General features: G+C 40.7%; 1 protein-coding gene across 1 annotated transcript in view; it reads left to right on the top strand.

Annotated features, from left to right (window-relative positions):
- LOC148362481 (transcription factor Maf-like) overlaps positions 1–22142 on the top strand; it is an 85789-nt gene that overhangs the window by 8587 nt on the left and 55060 nt on the right. Inside the window, exon 2 of the mRNA XM_088339913.1 lies at positions 3652–3721. Within this exon, the coding sequence (XP_088196039.1) occupies positions 3652–3679 (28 nt within the window). The 3' untranslated portion in view covers positions 3680–3721. The remainder of the gene's footprint in view (positions 1–3651; positions 3722–22142) is intronic.

Raw genomic sequence — 22142 nt, forward strand, 5'->3', positions numbered from 1 at the left:
AATGTACTTAGTGTTTTGGACCGCACGTAGCGAACATGAAGGAAGGAAGGAGGCGGGGCGTCAAGCGTTTGCCTACACGGATGGCGCCGGAGGCCAGCCGGAGCCTTTTGCATGTTTCTAGCTGCATCTCAATGAAGCCGAAGCGCCCATTTGTGTGTCTCCCTGCCAGTCAAACAGACATTGATCTGAAAAGCGAAGCAAGGTGACCCGCCCGCGATGTTGTGCAGGTTTTCAAACGGTCCCCTCTCGCCCTCCCTTTCCCCCTTCCTTCATTTGCACATGGGAAAGGCCTTGACCCCACACGCTGCTGCCTTGTTGCACGCGGGCCCGCCGCCCTACCTATCAATCCGTGTGTGCGGACGTTTGGAGAAAATACAAACATGCAGAGCAGGTGTGAAGGAAAGGCAAATATTCTATGCAGCTTTATCTCACAGGAATATTAACTATTTTACTCACACCCTGAGACTCTTAAGACGTCAAACCTTTATTTCCACTCATTTTTACGCATGTATAACCCTACTCGTGCATACCATGCCCCAACTTTTGATTAGAAATTGGTATATATTTTTGTTGTACTTTTTCTTGGCTCAAACTAAGCATTTTAAATCACTATTCCGCAGTGTTTTCGATACCAAAGACTGCTCTAATGTCTGAGGATATTCTAGCAGCCCATTCCAATAATAACATCCATGCATCCATTATCTGGACCGCTTATCCTCAGGGTCGCGGGGGTGCTGGAGCCCATGCCAGCTATCTTCGGGCAGTGGGCAGGGGACACCCTGAACTGGTTGCCAGCCAGTCGCAGGACACACAGGGACAGACAATTTACTCGCTCATTCACACCTAGGGACAATTTGGACAAGCCAATTTACCTGACATGCATGTTTTTGGAATGTTGGAGGAAACCGGAGTGCCCGGAGGAAACCCACGCAAGCCCGGGGAGAACATGCAAACTCCACACAGGAAGGTTCGATCTCATGACCTCAGAACTGTGCCGCACACGCGCTAACTACTGCGCCGCTGTGCTGCCCTTTGATAACCTAATGATAACAAAAATATAAATAATAATAATGAGCCTAAATCCCCCATGTAATCACGAGACCACTAGACATGTAGATGATAATTTGGTTTTATTTCGTTGTCTCACTATTTTTAGTCACTCTCCAGGAAGATAAACTGCTCACGATGAAGGAACAAACTCCTTGGTGTATCCTGACAACTAATCAGAATTTGAAGGTCAATAAATAAATACATTGTCAATTTTAATTTGGTTTTGTGTTCATAGCTTACGTTGTCAATAAATGATTTTAATCATTGCCCCATGTGTTAACAAACGTGGTACTGGGTAAAAATAGAGTGATGATGAGATACTAACACAAGCCTTTTCCCATGTCATCAACATCCCTAGTAGTTGAGTGGTTCAAATTTGACGCACTCACCAACGATTCCTGGTTCGATTCCCGTTGCATCGAATTTCAGCTCGATCGGCTACTTTGAGCTTGAAAGAGACATCGTATGCAGAACGTTTCCTTTTCACTGCCCGGGTTGCTGTCCATCGAGACCCAATACAGTAATACCTTGCTGTATCACGGTTTACTTACCGCAAATTTGTTACGTTGTGTATTTTCATCATGCCATTCTGATAGGCTTAACACACGACTTTCTGTAGCCAACAAAATGGACTTCTCCACATGCTAAACTTGCTCGCAGGCCACATCTGGGTCTATGGGGCTCCGTATTGGCCTCCTGCTTTCTCAAAAATGTTTGATAATCTAAAAATGTTTTGTTTCTGTAGAACAGAACCAGAAAGTAAATGCAGTTTTCCAAAATTCACGCATGGGATATCATGTCAAGTATAGTGGAATTGTCTATTCCCTGTGCCGCTTATCCTCACTAGGGTTGCGGGGTGCTGGAGCCCACCCCAGTTATCTTCAGGCAGACCTCAAACTGGTTACCAGCCAATTATCCCTAAAAAATGTACACTGACTTTCCTTTCTGAATATATATAATTTATTCTGTTATTTCCTGTTTTGAACTTCCTTTGTAAATTCCAACTTTCTTTTTAAACACTGTATACCAAGGCTGCAAGAGAATTTCATTGGCATTTTATTTCGATGACAAGAAAGAATATCTTAAATCTTTTTCCATACAGCAATAAAACGCAAAGATTAATTCTCAAGAGTTAATTTGACTGCACAGAAGTTATCGGTAAAAAACTAAAACAAAACAAAAAATTACAAAGTACAGTACTTTTATTTGTTGAACAAATACTTGATCTGGAAAATTGGATTTGTTCTTGAATAAGACAAAAAATAATTAAATAATTAAATAAATTATACGAACACAAGTTTCTTCTTCTTGGGTTTTGACTGCTGCAGGGCGTTTTCAGAACGTAACCCTAGCGGAAAACATGGGTGTCCAAACTTTTCAGAAAGTTGCCCAGATTTGATAGGCTGAAAATGTTTGAGGACCTACCATTTAGTCTAACATTCTTTGATAGTATTTAATAAATTCAGCCTCCGGGAAAGGTTTACAATGCCCTGCTATCAGCGTCGCTACCTCATAGCCCGCCTTTGTAGCATTTTCATTCGACTCTAAGGGCCATGTGAAAAAGCACTGCTGTGCTGTAAAAACAGCTTCCAGTTGCTTTACCTTTTCACAGTGTCTGTTTCCCGTTTGCTTACTGTAGACAGCATGTTTTGTCTTGCAGTGCTTCTTGATATTATGTTCCTTGAAAACAGCCGTAATCACTTGGCAAATTAGTCAGATGCAATTGTTTTGGATTTTGGTGAAAAATACTCGAAATTCTAATTGTCCTGAAAGTGACGTCCCTCACACTTAACTTTCCTTTATTTATGTCACCATGATGGTAATAGGGTGGGTTAACATTCTCACAGAAAACCAACCGCAAGCTGGCCGAAAAGCCACTGCCATCATCTGGTGAAATTGTGAAATTTTTTGGGGGTACAAATTGATATTTTTAATGCGACCTACATTACTGATGGGCCACATATAATTAATTTTATGACAGATGCGGTGGGCCAGTAAAAATTTGATCATGGGCTGTAACTGGCCTCGGGCCGGATGTTGGACATGGTGCCGTATATCATTAAAAATACGAAGAAGACTGAATTGATAATTTATAACTATGAGATCAGGGGTCTCTAACTGTTTTCAAGCCAAAAGCTACTTTTCGTATTAATTATCGCAAAGGGCACCAAGTTTTATGTGGATTTATAAAATAATTTACTATGTTATTTGTTATTACTATGTTGCTACTATGTTATTACCTGGTTAAATATTAGCAGTAGGGTTAAATTGACTCGGTTAACCACTTTTAGCAGAAAATCACAATAACCCAGCACTGGTGAACTATTTTTTATAACAGGTCCGCTGGAACCTCAGTTTTTCTTAGGGGTCACCCTTTTGCCCACGGGCCCTACAATGGAGACCCCTGCTCTAGATACTGGTATTTGCGCCAAACAGGAGTGCTTAATTCACGTTATAGCTTGGGCGAGGCGACGAAGGAAATAAGAAAAGTGCTTTGCCTTTGCGCACAAATCCTCGCAAATTCAACTGAACTCTCATTTGCCGTCGTTTGATGTGATACTTTGCTCTTTAATCTCATTTCCTGTCTCTTCTACATTGCAGGACGTCAAGAAAATTCCTCCATCTGTGATAGAGAATTTGGACTTCATCGTCCCTTTACCCTCAGTTAGAGGTAACTTAATTTAAAGAATGAATACTGTGAACTACATGCTATTGCAGGGGATGGCAAACTACGGCCCACAGGCCAAATATGGCCCGTCAGGCTTTTTCCCCTTCAAATGAAAATGTTAAAGAAAATGATGATACTATTGTGTTGAATGGAAACAATACGATTGATTGACTGTGTCCCCAACCTTAAAATAACTGTCTACATTGTGTTACTTGTTTATCATCTGTGATATTCAAAATTTTGAAATATAATGCTAAACATTTATTGATTTTTTTGTATTGCATACCTGTCAACCTCCACGGCTCGATGCCCTTACAAACTGTCATATTTTCCCTTACAATATACCAAACAATCTTACACCATATTTTTTTTCAAACGTTTTTATTTATGTAGTTTAACATGTTATATTGTACATGTGTTTCGTTATATCATATATATTGTTAATTAACATTTTGTTGTGAGATACTGAGTTGCTCGAGATGAATGAGGTTTATTATAAAAAAAAGTTCAAACATTAAATAGCTTGGGCGTTCACTGTAGAAGGAAAAAATACAGGCAAATATAATTAAGTAGAATAATACATTTTCTTATTCAAATTATTAATTCATTTTCTGCATTAAATTATTGTTGGTAATATACTGATTAAAGGGATAACCACAAACCTGTCTTTTTTCATTTTTTCCTTTTATAATTCCTTTTTTAACGTTTTTTTTAACTTCTTTATACAACATAGTACTGTAATTCGTAATATAATGCATCAAAGCAAGTGAGCCGGCTCTCTTTAATGAGTTGAGCCAAAAAAGCCGGTTCTCTAGAAAGAGACGGACTTCCTTTCACTACACAACTACCACATAAAATCCGAGGCAGCAGACGCATGTACACAGTAGCATCAAACCGCTCGCTTCGTTTGCAATGGAAAAAAAAAGATACCGAGATAGAGGCCAGCTACCGCGGCGAACTCGATTGATTTGCCGTTTCGTGATAGTAGGTGTATACCGGATGGTACCCATCATTGACAAATTTGCGTTTTTCCGTACAGATTTTCTTGTACGTCGTACACTTCTTAAAATGCATAACAGACGTACTTCGTATGGCAAAAATGTACATGTTGACAGGTATTTTATTGTCTTTGCTATCAACGTTGTATGCAGAGATTGAAGAAATTAAACATGTAACAAGTATTTCAAAGACAAAAAAAAGTATATAAAACTTATCAGGATAAAAGGAAACACATATAAATATTTACAAGGTAGTGGTTAGAGACTGGACTAAATTAGACCACATACTTATCGTGCAATATTCAAAGAATCAGAGAAAATAGTGTATTGTAACAACGGTGCTAAAAAAACAGAACTTCTGAGTTAGCTGTACTGCATTTGGAGTTTTTTAATGCATATTATCAAATTGAGTGCTTTAAGAATTGACATAATGTTAAAAAACAATGACAATTTGTATAAAATCGATATATTTGGTACCACTGTGGTTTAGAGTGTCCCCAAGACTCAAATAGCTGTCTTCATTGTTGTTTTATTTTGCTTTTTTTTGTCATTGGTTTTATTTATTAAGATATTCATCAAATAGAATAAAGAAAATAACACAACTTCTAAGGTTACGATATTGCATTTTGAGTTTTTCAATGCATATTTTGTGCAAATTCTGTGCTCTAAAAACGGCTATACATTATTACTTTGTTCCAGGTTGATCAAATGGTTTATTTATAGACCAAAGAAAATAAATGTAACATGTCCTTGTACATGTCTAAATCTTTGGTGATTCATAGATGCATATTGCCACTGCTATACCAGAATGACTTTTTTCTCCCTATTTTTGACATTTTATTTTTATTTTTAACCGAGTGTTACGAGCAAGAAAAACAAATTAGCCCCAAAATACTGATAGCCCTATCTTGAATGTTTCCCTCCGGTATTGCAGAGGTATCGGATTCAAGACCGTATCATTAGATACAAAAATCTAATTGCCCTGTGCTATTGCATATAGTAATGTAATTGTTCTTTATATATCAACAACACATTTAAATATAAAATGTAAATGGTCTGCATTTATATCGCGTTTTCCAAGTCAATGAAGACCTTCTTTACAATGTGCTTCACACTTTCCCATTTACACACACTAACTAACCAATAGCAGCAGCAGCCATGCAAGGCAAGTACCTGCTCATCAGGGACAATGGGGATTCAGTATCTTGCCCTTCGACATATAACTCGGAGGAGCCGGGAAATTGAACCCAAAACTGGTCAATTGAGTGCAATACATTTAATGCAATGCAAATTTTTGACATCAGACTCCCCGAGCATTTTGCACTTTCTCAGCGGGTGACCACACCCTTTCCTCTTTCACTGACATGAAGCGCTTGATTGACAGGAGGGGGTCTGACATACGCGGAGCTCAAGGGGGATGAGGCCGGGAACTTTTCACTTCATGTGCTGACCTCGTGAACCTCCTTCACCCCACTGGGTCGCCTCAGAGGAGGCAGCCACGCTGTGTTTATTTTTGTTATATTTATAAAGTGGATCTGACGTGCATGGCAGATAGAGGGGCTGAGTGATTCGAGCAATCGGAACTGGTTTTAAACACGTCGGAGAGCCCACCTATAGCTAGTCAAGTCGAGTCAAGTCATGTTAATTTGTATGGCCCCTAATCACAAGGACTCTCAAAGGGTTTCCGGACCAAAGATCTATTATGACGCCATCCCCTGATCTAAAACCTACATGAGGGGAGGGAAAAACTCAAAAACCTCAACATGAGTAAAATGAGAAACCTTGAGAAAGGACCGCACATTTTCGCTCTCTCTATTTCTCGATTTATTTTCTTCCGTTTCTATTTCGTTCTCTTTATTTTCTCTCTGACTTTTCTCATTTTCCTGCATTCTCTCTTTCTCTATGTCTTTGTCTTTGTCTTTCTCATTTTTGTTTCTCTTTTGCTCTCTCACTCCTTCCTTTTCTCTTTTTCTCTACGCCCCTTTCTAATAGTTTCCTCTCTTCCAATGGATTTTACAATCCCTTGTTTATAGCAGGGCTTAGGTTCCAAAATGAAACTGTGATAGCCGAAATCTTATTATACACCAAAATACTTTAGTATACACTGAAACAGGGGCGGCAGTAGCTCAGGAGGTAGAGCGCTCGTCTTGGGATCAAGAGATCGCAGTTCGAATCCCGGCTCCTCCGTGTTACATGTCGAAGTGTCCTTGGGTAAGACACTGAACCCCGAATGCCCCCAATAAGCATGTTGGCAGCCTTGCATGGCTGCATGGCCGCTATTGGTGTGTGAGTGTGGGTGAATGGGTAAATGTAAAGCGCTTTGGGAAGACTTCATCGACTTAAAAGCGCTATATAAATGCAGATCATAAACAAAAAAAACAAAAACACAAAAACATCTGTTTGGTCGTGAAACCGTGAAAAATTATAGATCCATATGTGTTTGGCTTCACATTAAATCATATAACTATTGTAGTACCAAAAATGAGCTGATGGAGGTAGCACAAAACTGCAACAACAAGCAACTTGGGAGCTGCGTGCGGCTCTTTGGTGCTCCTCAGTGGCTTCTTGGCACTTTAAAATGAAAACTGTTTGATTATGAAAAATTATGAAAAATTGAAAATGTTTTTTGTAGTGGGACAAACATAACACAAAACTTCTTAAGGTTTTCCAATGAACATAGATGTATACAGTATATGTATACAATGTGCATTGCCTTCCTTTTAAGGCGTATTTAAAGGTTTTTATGTTTTGCAGCCCCAAACATATGTTGTTGTTTGCTTTTTTGGCTACAATATGGTTCTTTTGGCATTTTGGGTTGGCAACCCCATTCCCCAGAAGAGTATTTGATTTTATATTTGTTTATAAATTGATTAATTTCATCAAATTGGTTTTGGAACATTCACAATTAAGGCACTAAATTTGATTTTTGGTAGTATTAGTTTAGTATTTTATATCTTCTATTTTTTTTATATCTGTAGTGTTTTTTTAGTAGTAATTATCTACATTTTGTATCGTAGTATTTTGGTAGAATTTCCATAGTAGTATATTTGTAGTATTTCTGTAGTATTTTTTTACATTATAAATGCAGTTGCATTTTGGTAGTATAACTAAAGTTGTATTTGTGTGGCATTTCTGTAATAGGAAATTTGTAGTGTTTCTGTAGAAGGATTTTTTTCCTGTAGTAGAATTTTGTATTATACGAGTACTGTAGTAGGGTTTCTATAATATTTCATTTTCACCTATGGCAAAACACATCTTTGCACTTTTGTTTTCACTTATCCAAAATGTTTTTTTTTTTTTGCACACGTGTAAGCCCATTATCCACCGTTCTTACTTTAAAACCGAATCTGAAATAGAAAAACAGGTGAGTATAAACACCCTGTAGTATTATAGTACAGTTTTTAAATTAATTATTATTCTCTTTTGTGCATGATGTTTTATCTTTTTTGGTAATATGTTGATTGAAGCCAAAAGAGTAATTTTATTGAGCTGGGCTGGAAAAAGAGCTGGAATTCCTATCACTAGTGAAGGGTCATCCAGAAAAACCAAAGTATTTTTAGAGGGGAAATCAAATCTAAAATACTGTCCGATTGTCGGATCAGTTGGGGTCGTAAATATTTCGCCGGTATGAGATTTACAAAAGCCGCAAGACTGTCATTTTCCCCTTGACCACAGAGAAGGAGGATCTTATTTTGGTCTATTTTTGGTCTGACGCACAACTCTTGGGTCAGTCCGATTGGGGGACAGTAGGGAGAATGAAGGAGGTCAGACAGACCGGCAGAGAAACCAGAGGCAGTCGGTGACCTTCTGCTTCTGTAAAAATCGAAGGTTTTATTTAAAGGCTTGGTCAATGTGCTGGATGCTGAAGAAGGTATCAGCCTTGCAGCCGGCCGACTCATCAGCACTGCTGTAATACAACTCTTGCTCAAAAATGCAAGCACACAAACACACACAGACGCACACAGTGGACACATAAGGTTTTACAGAGCAGCTGAGAGGCTGGACGCAGGAAATTACAGGATCAGCACAAACTAAGTTTACAGTGCAGCAGGAAGAAGACTTGGCTCTTCCCTGATCAACACAATATACTCCGTCAGTCTTAAAAGGTTTTTGTGGCAACGGATTAGCTATGGGCGTAACACTGAAGACATTTTTTTGTGGGTATGAAATACAGTAAGCCTGTTTTGTGTCATTTTACTTGAGGGTCAGATTTCAAACTCAAATTCTCTCTTAAATTATTTTTAAAATCTGAAAATATTGCTATTTGTTGCTTTTTTCTTTTACTTTTGTCACATTTCTTGGCAAAAACAAGAGACATTTTCACTCATTAAATCAGGGGTGTCAAAGTCAAATGGGCAGACGGACAAATAATATAATTTAGTACGAGCCAAAGGCCGGAATGATTGATTGTTGAAAATGAAAGAAGCCTTTACTGTTAGTTGCTAATGTTGTGCTTGTCACAGCTAATGACTCCTTAAAGAAATGCTAGACCATACTAAAGTTAACAGCTGACCGCTAAAGCTAATATGTGCTGTTCAACCAATAATCAAAGAAAAATGATAGTTAAAATAAGAAAAATGATTTATTTTTATTGCATTTTTTTTCAATTTCCCAATGGTTTAATTAAACAATACAATGCTTGTTGTTAATGCTAGATACAGCTTGACCAAAGCTAATGCTTGATCAAGAAAAATAATTGCTAGTGTTCCGCAACAATGTTAGCAATCTACAAGGACGTTGTCATCTCCTACAAGTGACTGAGACAATCTAGATCTGAAATGGACAAGTCAAGATAGAACTAAAACTAAATGCTTTTATTTTTATTCACAAAGATATTTTAATTTTTGATGTACAAAACTTGTAATACCGTGTAGGCAATTTGAAATGCTTAAAAATGTATAAAACAAGGGGAAAACATATAAGGTCACAGCTATGAACCCCTTTTCTATTCGCTTTTTTCTTTCCAACAGAGCTCCCCTCTCATACTACCTAAGAAACTGAAACTTATATCTCAGATCCCCACATTTTGTGTTGTAGCAGGACAATTACACAATGTGGAAAAAACTCTACCGGCCTGAAAAAAGCTATTGTGTTCTTTTGAGAAACGAGCTGCTATAATTAGCGTGCAGCAGACAGAGCACATCATCATTCAGCGTGTTCACGTTTTGCATGCGACAGCATGGTCAGGTTAGGGGCCAGGGAAGCGGCGAGGGACGGAATGTGGGATAGCCGGCTCCGACATTTACCTGAATCAGCACTTTCGGGTCTGCTGGGTTGCAGACGGGTCACACTAATGCCAAATGTAAACAAATGCAAATATTTATTCAAAGAATAGAAACCTTAAGACATTGTTAAAGTGGCATTGAGTTTGGTTGTTTTTTTCCTGCCAGTGGTAAATTAAATAAATTAATTTAAAAAGTCAAGTCAGATTAAATTGTATATTCCTTTATCACGAAAAGTCTCAAAGGGCTGTACAGAGCACAACAACAACCAAATAACTACTATAATATAGCATTAGCTATTTGAAATATTTTTGTGGGAACGGGAATATTTTAGTGTGGCAAAAAAACGCTGCGATGAACGGATCCTAAGGAAAATTTTGGAGAACGGCGGATTCCAGACCTTGGGGGACCTGAGGAAGCAGTGGGCTGAGTTTGAAGCGTGTCTGTTTGTGATTGATATATATCATGAAAAAAGCTAATGCTAAAGCGGAAGTGATGAGCTCTTACAATAACATTAGTTAGTATGGCTCTAAAACTGCCCTTTTTGTTTTAAAAGTTAATTTAAGGCATGTTGGTTGTATTGTATTGTATTTATTTAGGCTATTGTAAAGGGCTAAATCAGTATAGTAGAAACCTTTATTATTTTTTACAGTTATTAATCAATGAAAATAAATGTGCGTATTGTTTACTGTTCTTAGTAAAAGGGGGAACAAAACGACAAATCATATTTAATTTGCATTGTAGCCAATAGATGATTGTGCCACTAATTAAATGCAGTTGAAAAAAATAAAATACACAAAAATATTTAAAGAGATGGTACGGTTTGGTCACTAAGTTTCTTTCATCTGTATTATTCTTCGTGCTTTTTAGTTCTCCTTTTTGGTTGCACTACACAGCAACAACTTGCAGTCAAATAAAACACACTATCCTTTGAAAAACTTATACATTGAAGGTGAGGCACAAAACCTTTTTACATGCTCAAACTTGTTGTACGAATGAAATTATTGTTTAATCTGGGAATGAGTTATTGTGTAGTGCGATTCCCAAGGACATTTTTTAATATTAATGTGCACTGTAAGAAGTGTTGGTTCCTGGGAAATCGTGTTTTATTTTCACGTTTTGTTTTAATATTAGGCGGGACGGCGGCTGAGGTAGTTAGCGGGTCTCGGCACAGTTCCGAGGTCATTTTTTAATGAACTATTTATAGGAACACAAAGCTCACCTAGAGAGAGAGAGCTGACATCTTTTTGATATGGGTACCCCCCCCCCCAAAAAAAAAAAAAACCTTGTGAAAGGCAAGAAGTGAGAAGAAAAATTGTACTGTTTGGTCACTAGCTGTAGTTTGTAATCTTTCTTGTGCTTTGTCGCACTCATTTTTGCTTGGACTACTCAATACAGAGACATCCACTTGTCGAATATTACACAGCGTTCCTTTAATGTGATCTGTGTATTTACATGGAAAATCAATTATTTAAATAATAAACTAATCATTCTCAACTCTCAGTAATATTATAATTATAACACAGTGACAACAAATAATTAAAATATTGGCAGTTGTTGATTTAGAAAATATGTAGTAAGATTTTTGGCCAAAACTTTAGCGAACACTTTTTAGTTTGAAGCGACGTTTAAGTGAAAACATTGCGTTTCTTGCCTCCTTTATATGTAAAAGCTCCTCATTATTAAGCCTGTACCGAGTTGTTCTTGTTAGTGTTCGACATTTATTTAACTATCAGCAGTTTTAAAGATACACAAGACACAAGCAGAACAACTGTGTGTATATATTGTAATCATTTTTTAAGCGCTTTTTCTTCTTTTGAAAGCTGCGCCCTGGAGCCACACCTCCAAACATCGGCTTCTCTTTTCAACTTATGTTAATATACAACCATCTCTCCGAGGTTTTCACTTGTTTGCCCCGATTGTGTTGTTTTATTCAAACGTAATTAGTTGTAAAGATGTTACCACCTCGTGTGTGTGTGTGCCTGTGAGCCACTGCTGTCCTCGGGTTGCGACAGGGCCCTCGCAGCATGATTGCGTGTTGAAAGTGGTGCGATCTCATGTTTTCTTCACGTATTGCTGGGGGTTTTCAGCCTGCGGCCTTCCTCCCGCCTGGAGCATCCTACTTGCACAATTCGGTCCCCTTGCGTCACTACAGCAGCTCATGATATCCAACATGTTTTATATGTAGGAGAGGGGTCTCAAACTCAATTTACCATATTTTCCTCACTATAATGCGGTCCAGATCATAAACATAGCCCAAAAAAGTCTTTTGTCATATATTTTTCATATATGAGACACACTGGATTTCAAGGTTCATGAATTAAACAGCAGTAAGAGATACCTTACCTATTTCTGTATAACCTTTGTAGATTTTATATACTTTCATTATATATTAGTGCAGTAATTAATCAGTCAAAACATGTCAATAACAAAGATCGCTACACATTGCATCCAACGGGAATCAAACCTAAACCACAGTACTGAGAGGGCTGAAACCTAACCACTAATCCACAAGTACAGATAAGTGGCACACTAATGGTAGAGATATACTACAAGGCATTCGATTTTATTTCATTCTGACTACTCATGGTGCTAGAAATGAATTTTAGAGAATGAAGAAAACAAGAAATCGTCCTGATACAGGTAAATTAAAAAAAAGCACGATGACGGAAACAACTCTTCAGTTTATCGGATTACAAATAGGACTTTGCATTTATTTATGTATTTTAAGACAACTTTCTCCGTTCTCTAACATTCATTTCAGGCACTGTAAATAAAGGTCTGATCATGAAATAAAACCTACCGGTAATTTATTTTCATATATTATCTCTATCCCTGGTGCTCTTATGGTCATAATACACAGGTTGGATTGTCGATGAATGCACTGTTTTGCGATTCTGGTCAGCTCTGTTTTTGATTGATCAATCGTTGCACAAATATGGCGATGTACTGTAAAACCTCACGAAGTATGGCACCCGAATAAATACTGTATACATTTCCAATTGTATCCACATATAAGGCGCACTTTTAAATTTCTGGTCAATTTGGGGTTTTGAGGTGTCCCTTTTAGTTCGAATAATACAGAACTGGGGGGCTGACAGAGCTAGGGTCTGGAGGTGGCTGGGCCGGATCACACATTAAATTGTTCTTAAATATATTAAAATATATTAGGAATAATTGTGAAAATAAACCGATTATCCAGTAACAAATAAATCAATAATTTCTGTGGGCTCCACTTCCCATATTTTCCGCATCTCTTTTCATCAGTGTGTCAATAAACGGTTTTAAGGTAGTATAATACTACCATATTTGCGCAATAATTGATTAACCACAAAACATTGTATGCAAAAGAAATCAAACTCAAATGGCGGAGGTGATAATATCGAATGGTAACCACTTGACCACCAGTGATATAGAAAATATATCAAAGGCTTTCGCAATTGTCTCATTGTCACACTATTTTTACAAAAAAAAAAAACGAATGTTAGAAAAAAGAAAGCGCTCATAAATATATAAATAATTGCAAATCAACATCAAGGTCCAAAAAAAGAAGCATACACATACAAAAAGAGCATGAAAATACATAAGATTAAATAACAGCAAGAGAAAAATCAATGCGTAATGTCAAAAAAGAAAGGTAAATGGAGATTTTCACAATACAAATGATTGTGATGGTTGTGTTTCTTTTTCAATCTTATTGAGAAAACAAAAAAATCCAGTTTATATGTTATGTTTTCCCTTTCCCCCAAAACGTATGTGTATATACTTGGGATCATGTGATTACACAGATACCTCGTCTAATTGAATTCCATTGCAATGCTGCTGAGATGTTAACACGGGACAATGCTAACAGTTCCGGGGATGTGTTTTTCACAGCAGAAAACGAGCACTAAGCTCACTCCTGTAACATGATTTATTCAAAGCGCCAAACTGTGTCTTGTGTAGGCCCTAAAGGATTCCATTTTTATGGCCGTCAGCAGCAGTACTTCTCATACACACACATGCAGATTATCTATTGGGGTGACGCCTTTGGGCAGACACAGCGCGAGCGTCTTCTCTCACGTCTCGTCTTAACCGTCTCGCAATGTTCGGACACCACCCCCCCTCAGATGCACTGGCAACGACCTTTAATAGCGCATTTTTCCCGGGCCAGGGCCGAAACGGGATGCATCTTCTCCTTGTTAGCTTGATATATAACAGGGTTGCTTTGAAAGTGCTGAATTTAAGATTTGGGCCTCTATTTTCAGTCAGATGATAATACCTTGTTGTGGCTGGGGTAGGCAGCTAGCTAATACAGACATATAAATAAAAACGAAGGCGGCTCACAAGGGTAGGAAACACTCTCTTTTACCAACCCTTAACCTACACAATCCGTTCCATCACATTCTAATGAGAGCCATACGGCATATGGGAGGAAGGAAAAAAAACCTGAACAAAAAGTACAGTCTTATTAACTCACGGCTGGAGGAATAATAGAAGTCCTTTGGGGGAACAGCGCAGGCAACATATTGGCGACGAGGATGACTTGGATCGGAATTTCACAACCCCCTGCTTTGCTTGAAACCCCGGGTGAGCCTACGATGTTGTACTCCACGTGGATTCAGATGTTCGAAAATTACCTGCTAGCATTGACTGCTAACGAAATGCCGGACAAACGAAAGCGCGCACTACTGCTGCACTGTTTAGGCACAGAAGGGCAGAGAATTTTTCTTTCCCTTCCTGACACTGGCACTTCTTACAAATCCGCCTGTGATGCGCTAGAAATTTTCTTTGTACCGAAGATTAATGTCGTTGCTCAGCGTACCAAGTTCCGTCAGCGTGCTCAGAGACCGGGCGAGACCACTGCTCAGTTCATTGCCGCATTGAGGGAATTAATTGCTAACTGTGACTTTGGCACGTTTGCTGATGATATGATCAGGGATCAATTCATTGAGAAGATGTCCTCTTCGAGAATCAGAGAGCGCTTGCTGCTGGAAACGGACTTAAAGCTTGACAAAGCGATCGCTATTGCTACACAAGTCGAATCTGCTATTTCAGAAGCTAATGCTATTACTCATGTGCACGTGTCCGACACTCCTGTGAAGTTTGTGCAACAAAGAGATAAAAGGAATCAGAGCAGTACACATACACAGCGCTCGAGAGATAAAAGGAATCAACACAAAACCTGCTACCGTTGTGGATCCAACTCTCATCTAGCAAATGACCCCAAATGCCCTGCTAAAAATGCAAAATGCAACCAATGTGGAAAAATTGGACATTTTAGTAAAGTGTGCCGCAGCGCAATTCCTACTCGATCAGTAAGAGAAGTTACTGTCCCAGAACTTACTGTGTGTCATGTAGCCCCTACAGCTGCAGTCCCAAAGCGCCTTACGTGTACAGTTGCTCTCCATGCGAATGATGAACAGTCAATTACTACTGACCTGCTTGTGGACACTGGTTCAGCAGTTTCAATTCTGCCAGAGAGAATTTACAGACAGTCATTCATGCACTTGCCTCTCTCAAAGCCTACTGTGCGTCTGGTGACCTACATGAAGAAGCCAATTCCAGTGTTGGGCTGTCTTCAACTTACTGCTACATACTGCAACCAGAGTGCACATACTGACTTCTACATAGTTCCTGACGGTACTCCACTACTGGGAATGGACCTGTTCACTGCACTTCGCCTCCACATACAAGATGGGCAGATTGCAACACCTGCCGCATCGGAGATGAGTTACACTGTCAACACTACAAATGCTCTAGGCGTTGCTACAGGTTTTATACACAAAGTTAAAGTGCGGTGGCTGGACCCTTTTGAGCTACCACTGTCAGTGGCTTGGTGAACCTTGAGTGTCCTTTCGCAATGATTCCAGGTTTGCGGATGCGAACCGCAGAGCCAATCTGGAAGCTGGGTGATTTTGCACCGCGACGTTTGTCGGTGTATCGTTTGGACTTCCGTTGTTTGTTTTGTATGTTTTGTAGCATGTTGCCTTTGTCAGCAGTGGGACGCATGGAGTGAAGACCTGTGATGTGAAGCTTTGTATTCAGTGGTCTACCATGCAACAGTTCAGCGGGGGATACTGAAGTCACAGCATGTGGTGTGGCTCTGTAAGTCTGTAAAAACTCAGTGAAGAAGGCTTTCAGTGGTTTACCTTCGATGTTGGCTGTTTGTAGACAGTCCTTGAAGACTCTGTTGAAACGCTCAATTTCACCGTTGGCTTGGGGGTAGTACACAGAGCTGCGACGGTGTGTGATGTTCCTGTCACTAAGGAATGCTTCAAACTCGGTCGACACGAACTGAGGGCCATTGTCAGTAACAATTTCCTGTGGATTACCTTCTCTGCTAAACACAATGGAAAGAAAAGTCATAACAGAGGCAGAAGTAACATTTGAGCAGAAGGCAATCTCAGGCCATCGGCTGTAATAGTCAATGAGGGTGATGGCGAAGCGGCAATCAGCAGGCGCAGAGTGAATAGGACCAACAATGTCCACCGCAACTTTTTCCCAGGCAGCAGTTGGGGTAGGCACAGGCTGTAATGGTGCAGTACGCGTGGTTGCGGTTTTGTCATGCTGCAAGCAGGTGGTGCATGATTTGATGGCGAGCTCAACGTGAGAATCCATTCCAGGCCACCAGTACAAGTCTCTCAGTCTTTGTTTTGTGCGAACTATCCCTTGGTGTGTAGCATGAGCAAGTTGGATCATTTTTCCCTGTAGCTGTTGTGGTATCACAACACGATGAGTGCCACGCACAATGACACTGTTCTGCAAGGCAAGCTCATTTTGCACACGGAAGTATGGCACGATGAGGGGGTCAAGGCCTTTTGCAGTACGAGGCCATCCCTTCTGCATGTACTGTCGCACCTTCTGTAGCACTGGACATTCCTCACATGCACTGGAGAGCTCATCAGCAGTGACTGCAGCAAAATCAGGAGACACAGCAGCCACCATCTCCAACTCCATCTCCTCGTGGTCGTCTGTGATGGGTAGAGGCAAACGTGACAAGCAATCTGCAGTAACATTCTCATGTCCCGGTTTGTATTCGATTGTGTAGTTAAAACACAGCAGTCGGGCAGACCAGCGAGCTACCCTCATACCTGCACGTCCAAGGCCTTTGGATGTGAGTAGAGTGGTCAAAGGGCTATGATCAGTCCGTAAAGTGAAGTGATGGCCCCAGAGGTAAGTACGCCACTTTTCAGTCGCCCAGACGCATGCCAAAGCCTCTTTTTCGACTGTTGAGTAATTTCGCTCGCATGCAGTCAGCGTCCTGGAAGCAAATGCAATGGTCTGCTCTATGTCACCTTTCATTTGTGTCAACGCAGCACCGATGCCATAGTCTGATGCATCTGTTGTCACGACAGTTGGCAGGGAAGGGTCGAACAAGGCGAGTGCAGAGCTAGTAGCGATGATCTCCTTCACTTTGGAAAAGTTTGCTTGCACCTCTTCAGACCAGTGAAATGTAGCAGACTGTCTGAGTAGAGCACGGAGGGGTTCCACAAGCATGGCGTAGTTGGGGATGAACTTTGAGTACCACGCAGTCAGGCCTAGGAAAGATCGCAGAGATTGAGCGTCGTGTGGAGGTGGAGCTTCAACCACAGCCCGTACATGGCCAGGATCTGGATGTATACCAGAGGCAGAGATGAGATGCCCAAGGAAGGACAACTCTGTTTTCCTGAAGTGGCATTTTGCAGCATTGAGCTTCAGCCCACTCTCCTGTAAACGTTTGAGGACATCGTTCAATCTGGCGTCATGTATTTCAGGCGTCTCCCCACTAACAATGATGTCGTCCAAATAGCACTGTACACCCTTTTGACCAGCCAGGATCTGAGACATCATGCGTTGAAAGGCACTGGGTGCTGATGCCAGGCCGAAAGGCACTCGTGTGAAACGAAACAGTCCATCTTGTGTTATAAACGCTGTAAGATCTCTGCTGCTTGGATGTAGCTGCACTTGGTGGTATGCATTTTGTAGGTCAATCGTGGAAAACATTGTAGCGCCACGGAGCTCAGTGAACACTTCCTCAATGTGTGGCAGCGGATGACTGTCGATCACCACAGCCTTGTTTGGTTCACGTAAGTCCACACACACACGAAGGCCACCTGTTTTCTTGCTCACGACCACCAGAGGCGACACCCAGGCAGACGCGTCGACTCTCTCGATGATGCCATCATTTTCCAGTTTTTCCAGCTCCTCTGACACCTTGTCACGCACGGCATATGGGAGTCTGCGTAGCTTTTGCTGGACTGGAGGGACGTCTGCACGCACTTTAACTTTGTGTATAAAACCTGTAGCAACGCCTAGAGCATTTGTAGTGTTGACAGTGTAACTCATCTCCGATGCGGCAGGTGTTGCAATCTGCCCATCTTGTATGTGGAGGCGAAGTGCAGTGAACAGGTCCATTCCCAGTAGTGGAGTACTGTCAGGAACTATGTAGAAGTCAGTATGTGCACTCTGGTTGCAGTATGTAGCAGTAAGTTGAAGACAGCCCAACACTGGAATTGGCTTCTTCATGTAGGTCACCAGACGCACAGTAGGCTTTGAGAGAGGCAAGTGCATGAATGACTGTCTGTAAATTCTCTCTGGCAGAATTGAAACTGCTGAACCAGTGTCCACAAGCAGGTCAGTAGTAATTGACTGTTCATCATTCGCATGGAGAGCAACTGTACACGTAAGGCGCTTTGGGACTGCAGCTGTAGGGGCTACATGACACACAGTAAGTTCTGGGACAGTAACTTCTCTTACTGATCGAGTAGGAATTGCGCTGCGGCACACTTTACTAAAATGTCCAATTTTCCCACATTGGTTGCATTTTGCATTTTTAGCAGGGCATTTGGGGTCATTTGCTAGATGAGAGTTGGATCCACAACGGTAGCAGGTTTTGTGTTGATTCCTGTTATCTCTCGAGCGCTGTGTATGTGTACTGCTCTGATTCCTTTTATCTCTTTGTTGCACAAACTTCACAGGAGTGTCGGACACGTGCACATGAGTAATAGCATTAGCTTCTGAAATAGCAGATTCGACTTGTGTAGCAATAGCGATCGCTTTGTCAAGCTTTAAGTCCGTTTCCAGCAGCAAGCGCTCTCTGATTCTCGAAGAGGACATCTTCTCAATGAATTGATCCCTGATCATATCATCAGCAAACGTGCCAAAGTCACAGTTAGCAATTAATTCCCTCAATGCGGCAATGAACTGAGCAGTGGTCTCGCCCGGTCTCTGAGCACGCTGACGGAACTTGGTACGCTGAGCAACGACATTAATCTTCGGTACAAAGAAAATTTCTAGCGCATCACAGGCGGATTTGTAAGAAGTGCCAGTGTCAGGAAGGGAAAGGAAAATTCTCTGCCCTTCTGTGCCTAAACAGTGCAGCAGTAGTGCGCGCTTTCGTTTGTCCGGCATTTCGTTAGCAGTCAATGCTAGCAGGTAATTTTCGAACATCTGAATCCACGTGGAGTACAACATCGTAGGCTCACCCGGGGTTTCAAGCAAAGCAGGGGGTTGTGAAATTCCGATCCAAGTCATCCTCGTCGCCAATATGTTGTGTATGTAGTCGGGTTGCAGTCGGATTCAGAGACAGGCACGGACGGTACAGTCATAGAGTGTTTACTCAACTTCTTCTTCGGTAGTTCTCTAGCACAAGTACAAGGCTGCGCATAAGTATACAGTGACACCGCAGGAAGGGGAGTGTATTACACGACACCACAATGGAGTAGGCAGATTGGCAGGCAGGAACGGTTTGAACTGCAACGATCTGACAACTACGATTGTAAAGGCAAAACCTCACCAAGTTATGCGCAAGGTGTCCTTTAAGTTTCAGTTCAACAGCGGCACTGGGATTACATTGCTAAATTGATGCAGTGTACCAGAGGTCAAATCATGAAGTAGCTAGCGAATTATATTTTAGGGGAGATGAACATTGATCTCAAAAATTTGCGCCTGACTCTGTCCACAGTTTTAAAACCTATCTAATGAATTACCATGGTCCGCACTGATATCTAGCTTTTATATTTTGGCAGGGGGCACAAACTATCATATAACAAGCTGTGAAAGACCCATGGTCCCAGAGTTCGAGACCCCTGATCTACACCCTTGTGTGTAATTTCCCATCCCTAGAATTAGAATTAAACACAACTGACCACTATTAGAGGGATTCCCCCCATTTCAGAATAGCTGTTTGACAATAAATTGATGTTAGATTAAATTTTGACTTTTTGTCGTTGAGATTGTAGGGTACCCATGTAGACGATTTGATTCTCTCTCTGGTAAATTCAATAATCTGTGGTTTCCTTTGCATGACTGCGGTCTGTGTCGTTCTCATCCCAAATGTCATGCCGGCAGCGGAACAGTCTCGTCTTATAATTTTCTGCCCGTATTTATCACAGGCTGTCGTTTGGCAGTCACGTGAATGCGTGAACCACTAGTGAATGGCAATTAAGGCTGATAAATCACTCATTTACAGGAAGGGGGAGGAGGACAGAGGAAACGAGAGAGGAGTGCGAGACTGAGGAAGGCAAAGATTAATGAACATCTTTCAGTCCTTTGCAGATATTTTATTTGTTCGTTTACGCCGTCATGTGTGCAAGAGCAGAATGATGGGAGTAGCAGCTCTGCTTTACTGCTTTTGTGACACAGTAGGCTTTGCATGCATGCATGAACATTCATAGATATTAAAATGAGTTTGGCTGAAGCATCTCCCCCGACTATAAACAGGAGAGTAAAAACAGTCAGGGCACAGCATGAAGGGCAAGAATCAAATGCACCATCTTTTATTCTTTTTGTCAACGTCGTTCCGTCCCTTTTTCTACGTGACGCCCAGTGTTGGGCGCATTACTGAAATACAGTATTTTTTTTATAGTGAATTGTTTCTCGATTTTTAAAAGTAATTCCGTTACCCGCTCGATTACTGACACCCAAAAGTAGCACGTTACAGACGCTGCCCTACTTACGAACAATATAGGTTCCGGAAGATCGTTCGTAAATTGAATTTGTTCGTAAGTTGCTTCAGTGCTATATTTTGTATGTTTAAGGTTTGTATAAGTATCTTTAAGGCTTGTATAAGAAACCTGTATTGTTTTATACTAAAAAAACAAGCATTTCATCAAATATATATGATCTATAAAAATAAATAAGTGAAGTTTAACTTACTTTTGGGAGATGCGCTTCAAGAGGTCCTCCTCCGTGGTAAAAAGTGGCCGAAAAAAGCCTTCCGACCATTTTCTCAACGACATCAAGCTTCTTTATCCCACTTTCATTTCAAATGAAAAGGCTTGCCTCTTATTTACACTTTACACCAACCATATTGAATGGATGCACGAGATATTGAACAATAAAAATGTCAAAAGTTCTTGGCACGCTGGAGATAGTGTAGGCGTAGAATGTGAGGTGTGCATGAATGATGTCAGTAGGGCGACGAATGTCGAGAGAGTTGCTGCGAGAGTGTAAGGGAGTGCGAGAGTTTAGTTTTGGAGAGAGTTTGGTGTGTTTACAATAGACGGGTGGTGACGGTTGTCGCTCTCCAAAGAGGAGCAATCCATTACCAACACAAAACGACACGCTACATTGGTGGCAGAGGTGGGATTAAGAGCAGGTGAAGGAGAGATGTATAAATACGAACTAGGAAGAGGAAGCAGATTTTTTTACTTCAGGGCGGATGCTGGGTGAGCTCTCACAGTGCCACACGCCGGTAGTGGCGGAAAGAAGCACGACAGTAATGTCCTGTACTCGGAAAAAGGTGCACACAATACAAAATCCAACTTACAGCAATGTCCAACATGCCCCCAAAAATCTTCGTATCCACCAATTTACGTAAGTCGAATGGTCGTAAGTAAGGGAGCGTCTGTATCCTGAAAGTAACTTTCTAGTTACAGATTACTGTATACACTCGCTTCGAAACTGACCCCCGAAAAATGCTTTAAAATAGCCACATAATAAAATAAATGAAGGGAAATGTGTACACTGTTCACAAACCTGTGGAAGCAGTAAACCCTTCATTTTTCTTAGCATGTTCGATCTTGAGAGCTTGCAAACAAACACTTAGTTAAGACCCTCCAAATACATTTTGTCTCTGGGTTCCAAACCACTCAGAGAGCTCCTTCTCCATTTCTGTGTAAGTTTTCTTTTTTTATTGGGGCATGGTGTATAGCAAGACTAATTTTACAAATGAAAATTTCAAAATTCAGTACACTTATCCCATAAATTCTGTGCTCTTGTTTGCCAAATTGTACAAGCAAC

The sequence above is a fragment of the Urocampus carinirostris genome, chromosome 7 (genome assembly GCF_059441175.1).
Source record: "Urocampus carinirostris isolate Australia breed hairy pipefish chromosome 7, RoL_Ucar_1.0, whole genome shotgun sequence".
Lineage (NCBI taxonomy): Eukaryota > Metazoa > Chordata > Actinopteri > Syngnathiformes > Syngnathidae > Urocampus > Urocampus carinirostris.